The sequence below is a fragment of the Geotrypetes seraphini genome, chromosome 5 (assembly GCF_902459505.1).
Source record: "Geotrypetes seraphini chromosome 5, aGeoSer1.1, whole genome shotgun sequence".
In the NCBI taxonomy this organism is placed as follows: Eukaryota; Metazoa; Chordata; class Amphibia; order Gymnophiona; family Dermophiidae; genus Geotrypetes; species Geotrypetes seraphini.
In genome coordinates, this window is record NC_047088.1 from 231,981,363 (window position 1) to 231,998,798 (window position 17,436).

General features: G+C 41.0%; 1 protein-coding gene across 1 annotated transcript in view; it reads left to right on the forward strand.

The window, feature by feature from the left end:
- LRP1B (LDL receptor related protein 1B) overlaps positions 1–17,436 on the forward strand; it is a 1,445,547-nt gene that overhangs the window by 996,311 nt on the left and 431,800 nt on the right. The window contains exon 41 of the mRNA XM_033944130.1: positions 718–922. Within this exon, the coding sequence (XP_033800021.1) occupies positions 718–922 (205 nt within the window). The remainder of the gene's footprint in view (positions 1–717; positions 923–17,436) is intronic.

Below are 17,436 nucleotides of genomic sequence, written 5' to 3' on the forward strand. Positions count from 1 at the left end.
AATAACAAGCTCAATTAAGCTTTTTAATCAGCAATAATTGAAACTTAGGCGCCTATCAAGAAAGAGCGATTCTGTAACAAGGCGCCTCTAAAAATGTAGGCGGTCTTCAAAAAAAATAGGCGCTATGCATGTTAGGCATGGACGTGGTTTCGTGTTAGGTGCCTTGTTACAGAATAGCTGCACTTAAGTGTGCTTAAGCGCTCGCATGGCCGCCTAACTTTTAGTTGTGCCTAGAACAAGCCTATTTATTGGGTGCCTCCAAAATAGGTGCCGCTCAGCATGATTCACTAAATAGCACCCAATTGTACTTGAATCGCGCTGAATGGTGCCTATTTTTGCGCCTAAATTTTGGGCGCTTCTTATAAAATTTGCCCCTTAGTGCCTCCAGCTGTATATCGACTCATATATATTTAAAAACCAAATGTTGTCTTCAAACAATTGATTCTTTTCATCTAAAGCAATTTGAACAATGTGTTAAAGAAATGCAATGTTTTCAGTAACATTTGTCTATGAGTTGAAAAGCTACGCAATTTTAAGAAAATGCAAGCAACTTGTTTGGTATAAAACCTAATATGATTCTGTCTGATTTACTTATGCTATTTAATCTATAGTGCTTATGTCAAATGTAAGTATTTTTTAGATACATTCTGGAAAAGAATCAATAATGACAGAACTCTGTGGGTTTAAACGTATTATGTTGTTTTCTTGTGATTACAGTTTAATGTTTTGGAGTAATTGGAATGAACATTACCCAAGTATCATGAGATCTACCCTCTCTGGGAAAAATGCCCAGGTCATTGTCGGCACAGATATTCTCACTCCAAATGGACTTACTATTGATCACAAGGCGGAAAAGCTATACTTCTCAGATGGAAGCCTAGGGAAAATAGAGCGGTGTGAATATGATGGAACGCACAGATATGTAAGTGGAACATTTCATTTGGAACTGTATGATTATATTCACTGTTTTTGTAGGAATGCTTTTCATTTATATTTTGAACTGACTTGCTTAAATGTTTGTGTTTCTGACTTTCTCAGTTTTGTGATCTGAAATGGTATTTATTTATTTATTTATTTTTTTGGTGTTTTTAATAGCTAAAATGATCAAGCCATATAATAAAAAGATAGAGTGTTATGTGTATTCTACAAATCCTGCCATCTAGTATCTTCTCTTAGTCTCCAAATAACAACCCATTTTATCAATATAAACCTCACAGAATCATTATTAAATTTCTAGTCTTTAAGCCTGTTACATTAACGGGTGCTAGAATAGATGTGTGTGTCTGTATTTCTTTCTTTCTCTCTCTCTCCTTGGCCGCTGTCTGTCTTTCTTTCTTTCTTTCTTTCTGTCTCTCTCTTTCCTCGGCTGTCCAAGACCACTCCTTTCCTGCTCCCCCTGTCCAGCAGTAGCCCTTCTCCCTTCCCTTTACCTCCCCCCTGTCCAGCAGTAGCCCTTCTCCCTTCCTTTTACTTACCCCCTGTTCAGCAGCATCCCTTCCCTGCTCCCCCTGTCCAGCAGTAGCCCTTCTCCCTTCCTTTTATCTCCCCCCTGTCCAGCAGCACTCTTTCCCTGCTCCCCCTGTCCATCAGTAGCCCTTCTCCCTTCATTTTACCTTTTACCCAGTTTTCGTGGTGATCTGCAGTGGTTTCAGGGTCGCAGCGTCGTGGAAGAAAGGCAATGTTTAAACTGCCGCAGGCTCCTACTGATGGGGAAACTGCAGCACGCTCTACTGCACATGCAGAAACCGCCAAATGAAACAGTTATAATCTCCTTCTTCTGCTTCCTTCTGCCCCATGCGCCACAAGCTGCCCCACGTGCCTCAAATCAAATTTTACATGGAGGCACACATCACGGTGACAGGGATCATGCCATTTTAACAGCGCATGCGCGGGTAAGGGTTATATTAGATTAGATGCCTTCCTTCCTTTGAATATCTTATTTTCTAAAATGGTTGCTGTGATCTATGCATATCCTGATAGTATTGAAGGTTTTGTAAATGTATTGATTGATATTTCATTTAGGCCTGGATTCTCTATAGGGCACTGATATCGACAGTCACCTAAAAAGCGGCTGCTGATATCACGCGACGGTGCCCTACAGAGAATTATACCACCATGAAAGATAGGCGTTGGAAATGTAGGCCAAGGCTTTCTGGGCCTACATTTTCATCACCTATATTTGTCATAATCTGTGCCTAAGTAGGCACTTTAGGCTGTTTAACGCCACTTCTGGCATTAGCCATGCGCATAGTATCTTTAGGCGGTCTAAAGTGCCTATGTAGGAAAGATTCTGATGTGTATTATTTAGGTAATATGCCTTCAATGATAAATGATCCACTCTAATAGGGAAGTCTAAAGTCTTTATTCAGCATTAAGTAGCCAATTTAATCAATTTTATTTCAGGAAAAAGGTCTCCGAGTAAGGAGCGCTACGCAAGTCATATCACCGACTAATGCTGTCAGCGTAGTCAAAATTATTGTTTATGCTCCATTATTCAACCATTGGTCAAAAAAACTGAATGTTGATTAGTTCTTTTAGTAATCTGGTAATTTTTTTCCTTTTTTTGTATTGGCTATTTATTTTTAAATATTACACTTCTTCCTCGTTATTCGCGGGGGATAGGGGCAGAGCCGGACCGCGAATGGTGAAAAACCACAAATATCCGGCTCTGACCCACCCCCGCCTCCCTTCTACCTTCCCCTGGCATCCTGGCCTTACTCTCGAGAGACTACGGGAACTCCCCACAGCCATTTCCTAATGGCTATCTGCACGGGGCAGGAGCTTAGGAAGATTGCTCCTGCCCCGAAAACCAGCTAGATCACCAGGTAAGGCCAGGTTGCCGGGGGAAGATAAAAATATGAGGTTTTTTTCCCTCCTCTCCCCCCCCCAAAAAAAATTGTGATTATGTGAAATTGTGAGTAGGGAAACCGCGAATGGGGAGGGGGAAGTGTATTTCATAGCCTTCATTTAAAACTTCATTTCAAATTTCAAATAATTTATCTATATATATAAAATCGGAGGTATGTATGTGTGTATGTGTGTGTGTATGTGTGTATGTGCCGCAATCACGCAAAAACGGCTTGACCGATTTGAACGAAACTTGGTATGCAGATCCCTCACTACCTGGGATGATATGTTCTGGGGGTCTCGCGGCCCACCTGCACACGTGGGCGGAGCTACAAACAGAAAATCAGATTTCACCCATTCATGTCAATGGAAAAAATGTAAAAAGCTGCCAACGCAAAAACAGCTTGCCCGATTTGAACGAAACTTGGTATGCTGATCCCTCACTACCTGGGGTGATATGTTCTGTGGGTCTCACGGCCCACCTGCACACGTGGGTGGAGCTACAAACAGAAAATCTGATTTCACCCATTCAAGTCAATGGAAAAAATGTAAAAAGCTGTGGGACCGATTTGAACGAAACTTGGTATGCAGATCCCTCACTACCTGGGGTGATATGTTCTGGGGGTCTCGCGGCCCACCTGCACACGTGGGCGGAGCTACAAACAGAAAATCATATTTCACCCATTCAAGTCAATGCAAAAAATGTAAAAAGCTGTGGGACCGATTTGAACGCAAATTGGTATGCAGATCCCTCACTACCTGGGGTGATATGTTCTGGGGGTCTCGCGGCCCACCTGCAAACGTGGGCGGAGCTACAAACATTAAATCTTATTTCACCCATTCATGTCAATGGAAAAAATGTAAAAAGCTGTTGGATCTCCAGTTATTTTACTTAGCAACCTTGACCCACCAAAACTTTGCAATGGCACAAGGCTTTGTGTAAAGAGGTTACTGTCCAATGTAATTGAAGCGACTATCTTAACCGGAAAGGGACAAGGTGAAACCGTATTTATCCCGCGGATACCACTTATTCCAACAGATCTTCCTTTTCAGTTTAAGAGATTGCAAATTCCAGTGAGACTTGCATTCTCTATCACAATCAACAAATCACAAGGACAGACATACTGTGGAGTGGATTTAAGATCCCCCTGTTTTTCCCATGGACAACTCTATGTTGCTTGCTCAAGGGTGGGTTCACCTAAGAATGTATATGTTCTTGCTCCTGGAGGTGAAACTAAAAATGTTGTTTATAATCAAGTTTTGTGTTTGTTGTATTGTATTCATTTTGTCAAATATTTCACATTATTATTTGAATATTGTACTTTTTATAAAGCTGTAAAAAAATAATTTATTTCACCACTATAAAGTATCTTTTTTTGAATCCATTTACAGTGTTATTGCTATAATTAAATACCCGTGCAACGCCGGGGCATCAGCTAGTAGACTTATATAGTAGACCACTCTGGCAATTTGAAGAGTACTAACAGATTGTTACTTATCTTAAATACTCTTTTATCATCTGTGCCATTTGTTAAGCAACCGGAACCAAAGCCTGGGCCAATTTGGCCAGCATTTCGTGGAACATAACTTAATCTGCTGCTTCAGGGCCAATAGTCGGGCACAGTGGTCTCTACAAATAAAGATCAGAGAACAGAAAACTTATAGTGACTATTCATACCGAAAGCTATTAAAATCAAAGCAGAATTTAACTTACAGCCCTTTTTAGTTCTGCCAGTAGTTTTCAAACGCCGGCAAGATGGCAGCAGCATATAACTTATACTTCCACATACATATGTAGCATGGTAGCTCCTCCCCTGCTTCTATCTCATTGGTTAAAGATCATAAGCTTGAGAAAACATTAAATTTAAAAAAGAATGGAGATAAACTACTTAATAAAAATGTTGCCATTCTATGTTTTTATTAAGGCCTTTAGGAGCAAATGCTTCTAGTCGATGAATCCGCCTTTGTTCATGTTGAGTTAGGTATCTTCTAAAGTCTCTGCCTCACCTCCCCCTTCCTACTACTTCTATCTCAACAGCCTTTAGAGATTTAAACTCATGATTTTTCTCTTTTCAGTGTTTTGCTAGTGGTGCTCCTAGAACTTGATGTTTAATGCTACTTTTTATGTTCTGTGAGCCTGATATGGAATTTTCTAGAAGTTTGACCTACATATAAAAGATCACATGGACACCTTATTATATAGACAACTCCATCCGTTTTACAGTTTGAAGAATGTCTAAGTATGTATTCTTTTTGATCTCGTGGATTATGAAATTTGTTGGTACACATCATTAAATCGCACATTTGGCATGAACCGCAAGCTCGATGACCTGAGTCTTTATCCTCCATGTTAGTAATACTGTCTGGTAGCATGGAGGGACAGAGAATTTATTTTAAATTCCGGCTCCTTCTATATGCTATTCTCCTTACCCCTAAAAGCCCCTCCAAACAACACCAAGATGAACGGACAATCACATGTGTACTTACCTATTCTCAGGACATCTATCAAATAGTCCGGTCCATAATAAAACACTGGGAGATCTTAAAAATTTCAGGGGTATTTAAAGATTACGATTTAAGAATAGCATATAGAAGGAACTGGAATTTAAAAGAAATTATCTGTCCCTCCATGCTACCACCCAGGAAAAAATTTACCAGTTTACTAAAAGAACTAATCAACATTCAGGTGTTTTGGCCAATGACTGAATAATGGAACATAAACAATAATTTTGACTACGCTGACAGCGTTAGTCGGTGGTACGACTTGCGTAGCGCTCCCTACTCTGAGGCCTTTTTCCTGAAATAAAATTGATTAAATTGGCTACTTAATGCTGAATATAGACTTTAGATTTCCCTATTAGAGTGGATCATTTATCATTGAAGGTATATTGGTTATTTAGACCACTTGGTAAGATATATCTATAGATATTGTGTATTATTTAGGTACCAGTAAGTGCTTTAATGTTGTGGGGGGTTTTGTCATTTTAAACTGTGTGCTGGTACCAATGACTAAGTTTAAGCACTATTTCTAGAATTTCCCCCTTAATGTCCACAACAAAGGAGAAACAGCAGAAAAATACAATAGACTCAAGAATGCTCCTAATGTTTAATCACTTTGACCATAAAAACATAAGTACTCGTCAAGTAGAGAAATATCAATGCACCAATGAGTTTTCACATGTAAGCTAGCTTTTACCTGCTAAACTAATGGTTAATTGAAGACTGGCTCCTCCTTCGCCTAAAAGCTCTTGTTTTAGGCGTTTGGGAGTTAGGCTTTTTTTAGGTTGATTATATGGTGTTAGTATAGACGTAGTGGTGGTCTGGGCGTTTAAACAGCTGAACGTAAAGGTAGGCCATTATAAAAAAAAACTCCTTTTGGATGTTTTTTTGATAATGGACATTTTCCCTGCTTCTACTTTCAACGTTTAAGGCCTTAGGCCAAAAGGGACCTTAGATGTTTTTTTTTTTATTATTATACCCCTCCACGTCTTTAGCAGTGTCTTAAACTTTGTACATGAAGGTTCAGACCACATTTGGTAATTGTAAAAGCCCATTTCTGAACTATCTAATGCAATTCCTGGGACATAACGATGAGCCAATGATGACCTACTTGAACCTGTAGTTACGAGTCTTCAATCTGACCTCTTATTTTCTATACACATCCAACAAACTGCTAAGGCCTGTCACTTCTATCTCTACAAAAGACAAACAGGATAAACTGCCTTCATACCAGTGAGGAGCACAAAAACAACAACGAAGGGAGACTAGATGGTGCTCTATCCTTTTTATTAACAAACAGACTTGACACGATCGTGTTTCTGCCCAAAAGAGCCTGCCTCAGGAGTCTTGGTGTTGAGTAATGAAACCAATGAATCAATCCAATTAAAAAAAATATGGATGACAATGATTGCAGTGAACTCCGCAGTTTCATTTCTATGTGGTATGCTTGAAAATTATTTTTAATCAAATCTCTGGCTCCAAATAGAATGTGAAATCTTTCTGTATCTTTTGCCACACTCACTTGGTCTCTAAATGCATTTGTTGGTATTTAAGAATCTTTTCTTTCTTTGCCTGATTCACAGAGTAATGTATTGAGACAGATACCTCTATGAAAAATGCTGCCCTGGTGTATTTTTTCTCTTTTACCACTATATCTGGTATCTTTGCATGCAACTGTATATCAATCAGAATGAGATCTCCCAAGCGATTATAACCTCATCATTCTTTCTTGTTCTCTTGTGGTCATGGTCCCAGTGCCTTGCTAGTATAGTACAGCAATGATGCAATGTATACAAAGGTCACAATGGATAAGATGTACTACCTTGTTGTGCCTTTCTGAATACTAATTTTCAGTCATCAGAATTTTGCAGCCAGCTGTGAAGTAAATAACTATTTCTAGATCTTTCTTAGACTTTAAGCTAGAAAAGGAGGTGATATTCAGAATGGTCAGTGGTAAAAGGAAGCAGGGGAGATCCAAGGCCCGTTGACTGGATACCATCAAAAATGGCATGGGAGTGAACATCAAGCAATTGACAGAAGCTGTGGAAAACAGGGAAGCATGCCAAGGACTGGCCTATAGAGCATTCAATGATCAGACACAACTGAATGGATGGTAGTAATAGTGTACTGTAATCAGTTTACAGCTATCAACCACTCATCTTTATTTTACCGTTCATCGCTCCTTAACTATTCATAGGCACAGTTTGGACAAAGAAACAATTCCTGGAGTAATACTTTGTACTGCCCAGTATATTTTTGCTTTTTCTCATTTACAGATCTAATTCTTTGAAGAGGTTTTTTTCCCCCTCTCAAATTCAGTTGCTGTCTTCACTACGTATGCCAGTGAGTCTGTGGGAAGATCTGGGGTGATGTGTTCCACAGCATTGGGGGATACCGTTAGGTGAGGGTTAGGGGTGTTGCAGGGGGGGTTGGAATCTTGAAGGCAGGACTCAGGGGATGCTTTTGGTGGCGAGGAGATTTAATCAAGTGTGTGAACCAATGTTCCCTTGCTGTGAAGAAGTCCTCCAATTGCATTCCTGTCAGTGGAGGGTGATGCTTCAATATTGTATTTTCAGTCACAAGGAACAGGGAGGTCTTCTCAAATCCTGCAGAACTTGTCTGTTCCTTGCTATTGAAAATGTGATACAGGGCAAAGCTGATTATCTGAACTCCAACTATCCGGATGTTCAATTATCTGGATTGCTTTGGGGGTCATCAGTCCAGCCCAACTCAACACCCCCATTCCCCCAAACTGAGAAACATTCCTCCACCAATGATTGGACATGATTTTTTTTTTCTTTGGTTTTAATAAAAAAAATACCTTCAGTACCCCCCTCCCCCAACAAGAAAAGGCAGCATTCCCCCTCCCTGATCCAGAGGAAATACCCCAGGCCTACCTGGTTTCCCTGGTGGTCCAGCGACAACGCTGGGGAAGGAGCGTTTCTACTCACTCCTGCACATGCGTGTCGGCGATGAAAATAGCTGCCAAGACTTCCCCATTATGGCCCTATTAGTACACTGACAAGTGACGTGTCTGCGTGTGGTTGTAGACTGACAGAGAGGGATTGCCCAGATTATTTGAGTGTGCAGATCGGTGGAGAAGGTATATGATTTTGTGAGTCATTAGAGGAGATGGTGGGTTGGGGGAAGGTTATGAAGCAATGACATTTTGATGTTTAAGTAGTTGTTAAGTAGTAGTTGTTAACTGAATTTTTATTAAATCGGCAGCCGTCTTTTCCTGTCACTGGTTTTGAGTCTTTGTGTTTTTGCTTAATTGACAGAGCAAGTGCCAACACTTTCAGATTACGAACCATCATGCTGTTTTTTTAATTGTAACTAGTTTTCCCATAATAAAAAATCCTACTTATTTGAAAATATATTATCTTTTTATTTAGCAGTAAATGTTTTACTTTTTTCAGTGGAAATTGGATATTTTGCAAAATTATAACAAACATTAAGTAACTGTACAATTCATATTTTTTGCGTATGGATGCACATTCACCCCCCTTTTTTTACAAAGGCGCGCTAAGCGTTTTAGCACACGCTAACTGATTTAGCGTGTGATAAACGCTAACGCGTCCATAGGATATAATGGACCCATTAGCATTTAGCGTATGTTAAATCAGTTAGTGCGCGCTAATTCGGCTACCTCACCTTAGTAAAAGGACCTATCAGTGTTGCATGCAGGTAGGCAATATAATAATTTCATTTATCCAGGGATTCCAGTGTTATCTATAAGGGCTCATAGGGCTCCTTTTACAAAGATGCGCTAGAGATTTTAGCGTGCGCTAAAATGCCACGCACGCAAGCTGCTACCGCCTCCTTTTAAGCAGGTGGTAATTTTTCGGCTAGCGCGCGCTATAGCACACGCTAATCTGGTGCGTGCGCTAAAAACTAACCACCAGAACCCACAGAGATTCTTTAATGCTTTTCCCAGACACCTTCCTATATATCATACCAAGGCAAATATGTATATACTATTAATGTATTATTGAAAGTTGGTGACCTAACATTGAAGCAAAAACAGAATGTCAAAGTGAAAAAGTTGTGGAAGTACAAGGTGATATGTCAGCGTATTTTCAAAATATGGTGACAAATTGGCATCCTAGGAAAGCAATTGCTCTGTTGATCTATCAAGCACATAACTGACAGATGGAACACATTACTATTGATCATTTGAAGACCTAAATAGCAGCTGCTTCTGACATGGCAACTGTAATCGATCTTGAGTGATGTCACTGCCTCCCTCCCTCCCCCAATTTTAGAAAATACTAGCCATTTAGCAGAACATCAAACGCTGGATGTTATAACACTACAAATTGAGCTGCAGTCTTGAATTCCTTCAAGGCATCCTGGAGACCTTAGCCAAAACCGTAACTAATTAAGGACCTTGTTAAATGTTGATCTGCATGATATTTAAGCACTAAATCATCCTACTGTGTGCATATATGAGAAAGCTATTGGCAGAAACTGGACCATTTCTCCTTGTTTTATTCTTAATATATAAGAACCATCTTTATACAGTGGTGCCTCACACAACGAACTTAATTCGTTCCAGGAGCAAGTTTGTTATGCGAAAAGTTCGTTATATGAAACGTGTTTTCCCATAACAATACATGTAAAAAAAAATAATTCGTTCTGCAGCATAAAATATGCTAAGATGACATAAAAAAATATAAATTTTTTGTTATTATGTTTATTTAGATACATCTAAAAACATAATTGTTTTTTAAAACAACACACATTTTTTAAATTTAAAGACAGTCTAAGTAGAGTCTAATTTTACAGTGAGAGAGGGCAGAGTCTCAGCGGCAAAAACTGGGACTTACCTGTTCATTTTTTTTTTCTTGGCTTATTTTTGGTTGGCCCGGTGGTTCTGTGGTCAGAGGGCAGTTGTTTCTGCAAGGCAGATCTCTGCTCTACTGGCGGGGCAGCTCACATTCCCAGCATTTGCCGTTTTCCCCCGAGTTTGTGCTGCTTTTACATAAAACATTTCTTCTTCTGAGCGCTCACCCTTCCCTTCATGGGGAAGCGGCGAGAGTAGCTCCGCCCCCCCAACGCATCAGCAGTAGGCGCCGGGCCCCTGCGAGCCGACGGTCCGCCACTGCACAGGGAGCCAGGCAGAGAGAGGGCAGTTAAGCGCAGTGCCTGCGCGGAAGGATGCAGCTCGGGCGACTTCGTTGTGTGAAACGAAGTTCGTTGTGGGAAGCAAGACCTGAAGTTCGTTGTGCGCAGCGTTCGCTGTGCGAGGCGCCCATTATGCGAGGCACCACTGTAATTATTTTGTTAAAAATTGCACCCATTAGGTGGGTTATATTATACAAAGCAAACCATCTGAGATTTGTTTAAAATTTCATTGTTTTAAATTTACATAAGCAATTTCCAAAGATGCATTATTTTTAAGCTGGGAAAACTAATTTATCTTTGCTTTATTGCAATGTATAATTTTCTGCTTGAAAATCTAATGCTATTTTTAATGCTGTTATTTATATTTCTATTAATTAAAATCAGTGAATGATTTGGAGGTTTCCAATCTATGATAGATATGGGGCTTGACAAAAGGATTTCCATACAAACACACGCTGGGGGGGGGGCACACTAATTAATTAATTTTTTTCTCTCTTAACGTAATAGAAGGTTCAAGGTTTATTAGAGGGGAATAAGTTAGTTATTTAGCACTGAAATGTGTATATATAACTCAAAGAGCTAGATTCACTAAGGGCATGGATCCGATCCAATCTGTGAGGGATCCGATCCGTGTCCGGGGGGCTGATTCACAAATCACCCTCATGCAAATGAGGGCGATCGGAATCATGCCCCCAACCGCCTGCCCAGATCGCCCTTTAGCTATTCCAACGCATGCGCAGACCCAGAAGATAATTTTTTTTTTAAACTTTTTTGAGAGCCTGCGGTTTTAACCCCCTTTAAGCCCTCAGGTTAAAACCACGGGCTTGCACTGTGGGGCAGGGTGGGAGAGTCAGGGCTGCAGGAGTCCGGGGCAGGCAGGAGATCAAGGCATGCGGTAGAGTCGGGGCTGCAGGAGTTCGGGGCAGGAAGGTGATCGGGGCTGTCGGAAAGGACCTGAGCGACTGGTCCTCAGCAGTCGCTTGTTTGTGATCAGCCAGCACAGTTGGTGTTGAGGGTTTTTGTTAGTGAATCACTGATTGCCATCATTTGAATGCCAATCCCCCCTCATTTGCATGCGCAGATCGGAGGGTGATCGGGACACAGGTTAGTGAATCGTGTCGGAAGGAAATCAGGTCGCAAAGGGGTCGCAAACTGATCGGTACACAATCGGTTTGCTTAGTGAATCTAGCCCATAGTTGGGCGTAGATCACAGATCTGTGTGTAAAACAATTAACTGATAAAAATCAATTATTGGCATTAACAATTATTGGTATAGGAGTTACATGTGAATATGCCTTATGCAGCTAAATTTCATAGGATGGAAGAGAACAAAGGCCATGGCCGTGGTTGGATCAGGGATTTCTGTAGATCTTGCTCTCATCCTCCCTGTCCTGTTGACTCACAACCTTGGGGGTTCTCTTTGACTCATCTCTTTTCTTCTCTTCCCATATCCTACAGACCGCCAAAACCTGCCCTTTCTTTCTCTACAACGTTGCTAAAATTCAACTTTTCCTTTCTGAGCCACACTGCCAAGACCCTCATCCATGCTCTCGTCACCTCTCGCCTAGACCACTTCAACTTGCTCCTCACAGGTTTTCCATTACGCCATATCTTTCCCCTTCAGTCTGTTCAGCATGCTGCTGCTTGGCCTCATATTTTGCCAGTATCATTATTCCCATGTTACCCCTCTCCTCAAATCACTTCGCTGGTTCCCTATCCGTTTCTGCATACAGTTCAAACTCCTCTTATTCACTCTGTAGCTCCTTAGCACCGCTCCTCTCTTATCTCTTCATATACTCTGTCCTGGTAACTCCGTTCATCCGGTAAGTTTCTCTTGTCTGTACACTTCAGCTCTACTGCCAACTCCTGACTCCGTCCCTTCTACTTTGCTGCACCTTATGCCTGGAACAAACTGACTGACTCAGTACATCAGACTCTGACTTTGGCGGTGTTCAAATCCAGGCTGAAAGCCCGCTTGTTTGAAACTGTGTTTAAGTCCTAACCACAACCCTCTTACAAAGCACCTGCATCTGTTTGTCACTTCCTCTATAGACCCCTACCATATCTACCTCATCACTCCCTTTGTAATTCACTACCTGATCAGTGTGCATAGATTTACCCTTCTATCCTGTTTATCATAATTAGATTGTAAGCTTTTTTGAGCAGGGACTGTCTCTTGTATGTATCATGTACAGTACAGCATGTGCCTGGTAGTGCTATAGAAATAATAAATAGTAGCAGTGTTAGTCAGAGCTGTTCCCAGAAATGAGGTGCAATGTTATAGAATACTTGAACAGCCATCAGCTTGGCATGAGCATTTATGCATAAATGCTGGTGCCAAAGTTAGGCATGAAGGGCCTGCTTCTATACTGTTGCTCACTCCTTTCCTGCTCTCTCCTGTGCTGAAATACCAGCCCTGCAGCCCTGAAAAAACTCTACTCTCTGCCGCCCTGCCTGCCTCCTGTGTTCAAGCAGCAAGCCTGCTTCTCCGTCCTCTAAACCATTGAGCCTGTAGGGGAAAATGCCACCCCGACTCTCCTGCTCTCTGCCGCCCATCCCCACAGTGAAGCCCTGCTTTAAAACCATGGGCTCGCACTGCGGGGAAGGACAGCAGAGAGTAGGAGAGTCGGGGCGGGTTTCATGTTAAGTTCCGTAGTCTGGCAGTTCCCCTCCTTGACTTTTTTAAAAGAGGCTGCAGCGAGCCCCGTCAGGAGACGAGATCGGGCTTGGCTGCCTTTGCCTGCCATTACTTCCCCAACCCTTCCCCCTTTGTTTTGACCTCGCTGGTGCAGGAGAGCGGTGCATGCCGGGTCGCATGTACAGCCATCAATGATGGTCTGCGCATGCGTCACGATCGGTCTTCAGTGATCCGTGGGATCGCTTGTGGGCATGTTTCTGATCATTTGCATGGGGAGCCTTTAGTGAATGGGTCACCCAGCAAGACTCTGAAACGGAACGGAACAGGATCGGACAGGTAAGGGGGCTTTAGTGAATCTAGCCCTGTATGACCAAAGTTCCACACAAAAATCATTGCACATTGCAAATCTCTGCTGACAACTTAATAGTTTAACAAGCCAATCAGTGCTGATAATTGGCAATTAATATGTAATTGGTACTAATTGTCACCAATTAGAATTTATGCACACAACTTTCTAAGCGTATTCTATAAAGTGGTATATTTTAATTTTCATAAGGGGTGTGGCCAGGGGAGAAGCATGGATGGGTCACTGGCATTCTTAAAGGTTAGGTGCATTGTTGTAGAATATCCCAATCCATACACAGCTTAGGCACAGATTAGGCCTGGTTTTCATTGGTCTAAATTGGTAATGCAGATGGGTGCAAAGCTTGATTCTATAAACTGCACTTAACTTCAGAAGCATTTTATGGATAAGTTTTGTACTTTTTGGTGCCAATTTTTTAGGGGTCATATATAGAATATGGCCTCAAATGCATGCTAAGCTAGTATTCTTTGAAGGTCATTCCTTGCAGACCACCCTTTTCAGAATACTAGCTTAGTACACATCAGTTTGGCACCTAGCTTTGGGTGCCATTTACAGAATCTAGCCCTTGATGTGGGGCAATGTTTCAAATTCAATTGGTTATTGGACAGAAAACAGAGGTTAGGGCTAAATGGACATTTTTTTCAATGGAGGAGGGTAAATAGTGGTGTGCTTCAGGGATCTGTACTTGGACCGGTGCTATTTAACTTATTTATAAATGATCTGGAAATTGGAACTACGAGTGAGGTGATTAAATTTGCAGATGACGCTAAACTGTTCAAAGTTGTTAAAACACATGCGGACTGTGAAAAAACTTCAGGAAGATCTTAGGAAATTGGAAAACTGGGCGTCCAAATGCCAGATGAAATTTAATGTGGACAAATGCAAAGTGATGTACATTGAGAAGAATAGTCCAAATCAAAGTTACCGGATGCTAGGGTCCAACTTGGGGATCAGCACCCAAGAAAAATATCTGGGTGTCATCATAGACAATATGTTGAAACCTTCTACCCAAAATGCAGTGGTGGCCAATAAGAACATAAGAACATAAGCAATGCCTCCGCTGGGTCAGACCTGAGGTCCATCGTGCCCAGCAGTCCGCTCACGCGGCAGCCCAACAAGGGCAGGAATAGCTGAGGATTTCTATTTCACATGTTGATGTAATTCGTATCCCATGAACAAATTACTCAGCAGCATTTTGAACAAGCTATAGCACTCTTAATAAAGGTAAAGTACTCTGAAGCCTGGTACAGCAACAAATTCATAGCTACTTCATTAAATTAGCAAGATAGTAGACCTGATGTCTGCAATAAGTCATTACCAGACTGAATTTTCCTTCTCTTCTGATACATCTGGATTCTCTCTTTGTTGGCCAGCTAATAATTCAACTAACCAAGCAAAAATCTAAGGTTGTAAGGAATGCCCCAGCCTACTCCTTTTTTTTCAGTAGCAAAACTGTGTTGCTATGTTCCATTAATTTTAATTCTAGCTTTAAGAATTTCACATAATTTGCTAAATCATGTGCAAAAATTACTCCCCAACCCCGACCTTTTAAATACAGGCTTCATAAATTTCTAGTCTGCCCATTCAAGCAACTTTTCAGTATCAAACAATAGAACTAAGATAGGAATACCTGTCTTATTATCATTGTTATCAAACGTATAGCTCTCCATTTAATCATTCAACTTTGGCATAGAAGGGAGCTTGAGCAGATACATTCCAACTTAGAGCATCCCACCTTGGGCAGATCATCCCACCTTAGAGGTGGGATGATGGCCCAGGCAGCCACATACTGCTGCACCTCAGAGGGTAGAATCTGAGAGGTGTTTTCTATTTCTGATGACTGGGATACAGAAATGGACTTGGATGCCAAATGTATTCATTTAAGCTGGCTGCTGAAAGAAACAGAGCCAAAGGAAATATGTGGCACAGATCAGGCCATATGTAATAGTGCAACATACAATAACTGCACCTCATACGATACAGCTATCTTTGGAATCCTTATACCAGGTTATTGTAAAAGTTGGCCTTGGCGTGCCCCTACATGGATTTTTTTTTCCCCTTGTACTAAGGTAATTTTTATCGAAGCTGGAAAACGGATGATTTTCTATTTTTTCAATATGCACTAATCTCGTCCTTAATAAAGAGCCTTAAAAAAAAATACTGCGGGAACACTTACTGGCATCTATTTTGTAGGCAGTAAGGGACTGATTCTGAAAAGGGCACCGTGCGTTAGTTGGCGGTAGGCGCCCTATCGCCGCCTAACTTATCCCCCAAAACCGTAGCGCAGTTTTTAGCACCAGCCATAGTGGTAACAGCTTTGATGCTCATACGAATTCTATGAGTGTCGGAGCTGTTACCGCCACAGCCAGCACTAAAAAAAATTGCACTACAGTTTTGTAAAAGGGGTGGGATGGGGGTTAATTGGTTTAATTGTTTTTTTGTGTGTGTGTGTTTTTTTTTAAATCTTTATTCATTTTTAAAACTTTCAACAAGTGTAACATAAGATACAATCATTTTATACTTTAACATCACTTAATATACCATCGAATTTTAACTCACATCAAATATGCCCCTCCCTTATACCCAACAATTGTTCTTAAGCATAATAAATCAGAAAATATTCCCTCCCCACCCTGGACGTGTATGAGCATAGCAACTGACCTTGTTGTTTAAAACCAATTAAATCCTCATTAAAAACTGTAGGCACCGGATTAATGTAATGTAATGTAATTTATTTCTTATATACCGCTACATCCGTTAGGTTCTAAGCGGTTTACAGAAAATATACATTAAGATTAGAAATAAGAAAGGTACTTGAAAAATTCCCTTACTGTCCCGAAGGCTCACAATCTAACTAAAGTACCTGGAGGGTAATAGAGAAGTGAAAAGTAGAGTTAGAGGAAAAATAAAAATAAAATAAACATTTTAACAAGACAGCATTGATCTAAATACTTTGGAAGGTAGAAGAGAGGAGAGAAAGGAATAGAAGCAGAAGGGAAGAGTTCACACTCTTGGTAGGATCGGGTCTGTGTGCTCTCGGTGGTTGTGGCTGGTCTCGTTGCTGCTTAGGTGTAAAAGCAGTTGATCTCCACTGCTGCTGATATTTAAAAGCAGGCAGATTGATCTCTCCAATGGACTGCAGGGGGAGGATCGGGTCTGTGGGCTCTTGGTGGTTGCGGTAGGTCTCGCTGCTGCTTGTATGTAAAATCAGTTGGCACCCTTTATAGAATCAACCCCTATTTGTGTGTATGCTAATATTTCAAACATTATTGTGTGCGATGGGCACATAAATCTTAGACTTACCCCCTCTTTTACAAAGGTTCACTATGATTTTTAGCGCACAATAAATATTATTGTGCGCTAAACGCTAACACGTGCATGTTATCCTATGGACACGTTAGCGGTTAACGCATGCATTGATTCAGCGTGCGCTAAACATGCGCTAAAATGCTTAGCACACCTTTATAAAAGGAGTCCTTAGTAAACATAATTAATAATAATAATAATAACAGCTTATATACCGCAATACCGTGAAGTTCTATGCAATTTACAAAGATTAAGCAAAGGTACAAATTGATTGACTTTAAGAGGGGAGGAAGAAAGAGGGTTAATAGGACAGGAAATCCATTTTTGAGGAGAGAGTGATCAATAGAACAAGTTAATCGCTATAGAGGGGAGAGAGAAGAGAGGATCAGTTGTCTAGATACTTTAGGAACAGGTGTGTTTTCAGACGTTTCCTAAATTCCTCATAAGTAGTGGGCGAAAGCAATTGTTCTAGGTCTTTACCCCATGATGCTGCTTGGTGCGAGAGAAGATGTTCATGGTGTTTTTTCAGTTTACAACCTCTCACTGGGGGGGAAACGAAGTTGGAATGTGAGCTTCCCTTATAGTAGGCAATTCTATAATAATGTACCTATATATAGGAGCCTAGGGAGTGACCTCCAATTAAGTGAAGCAACTC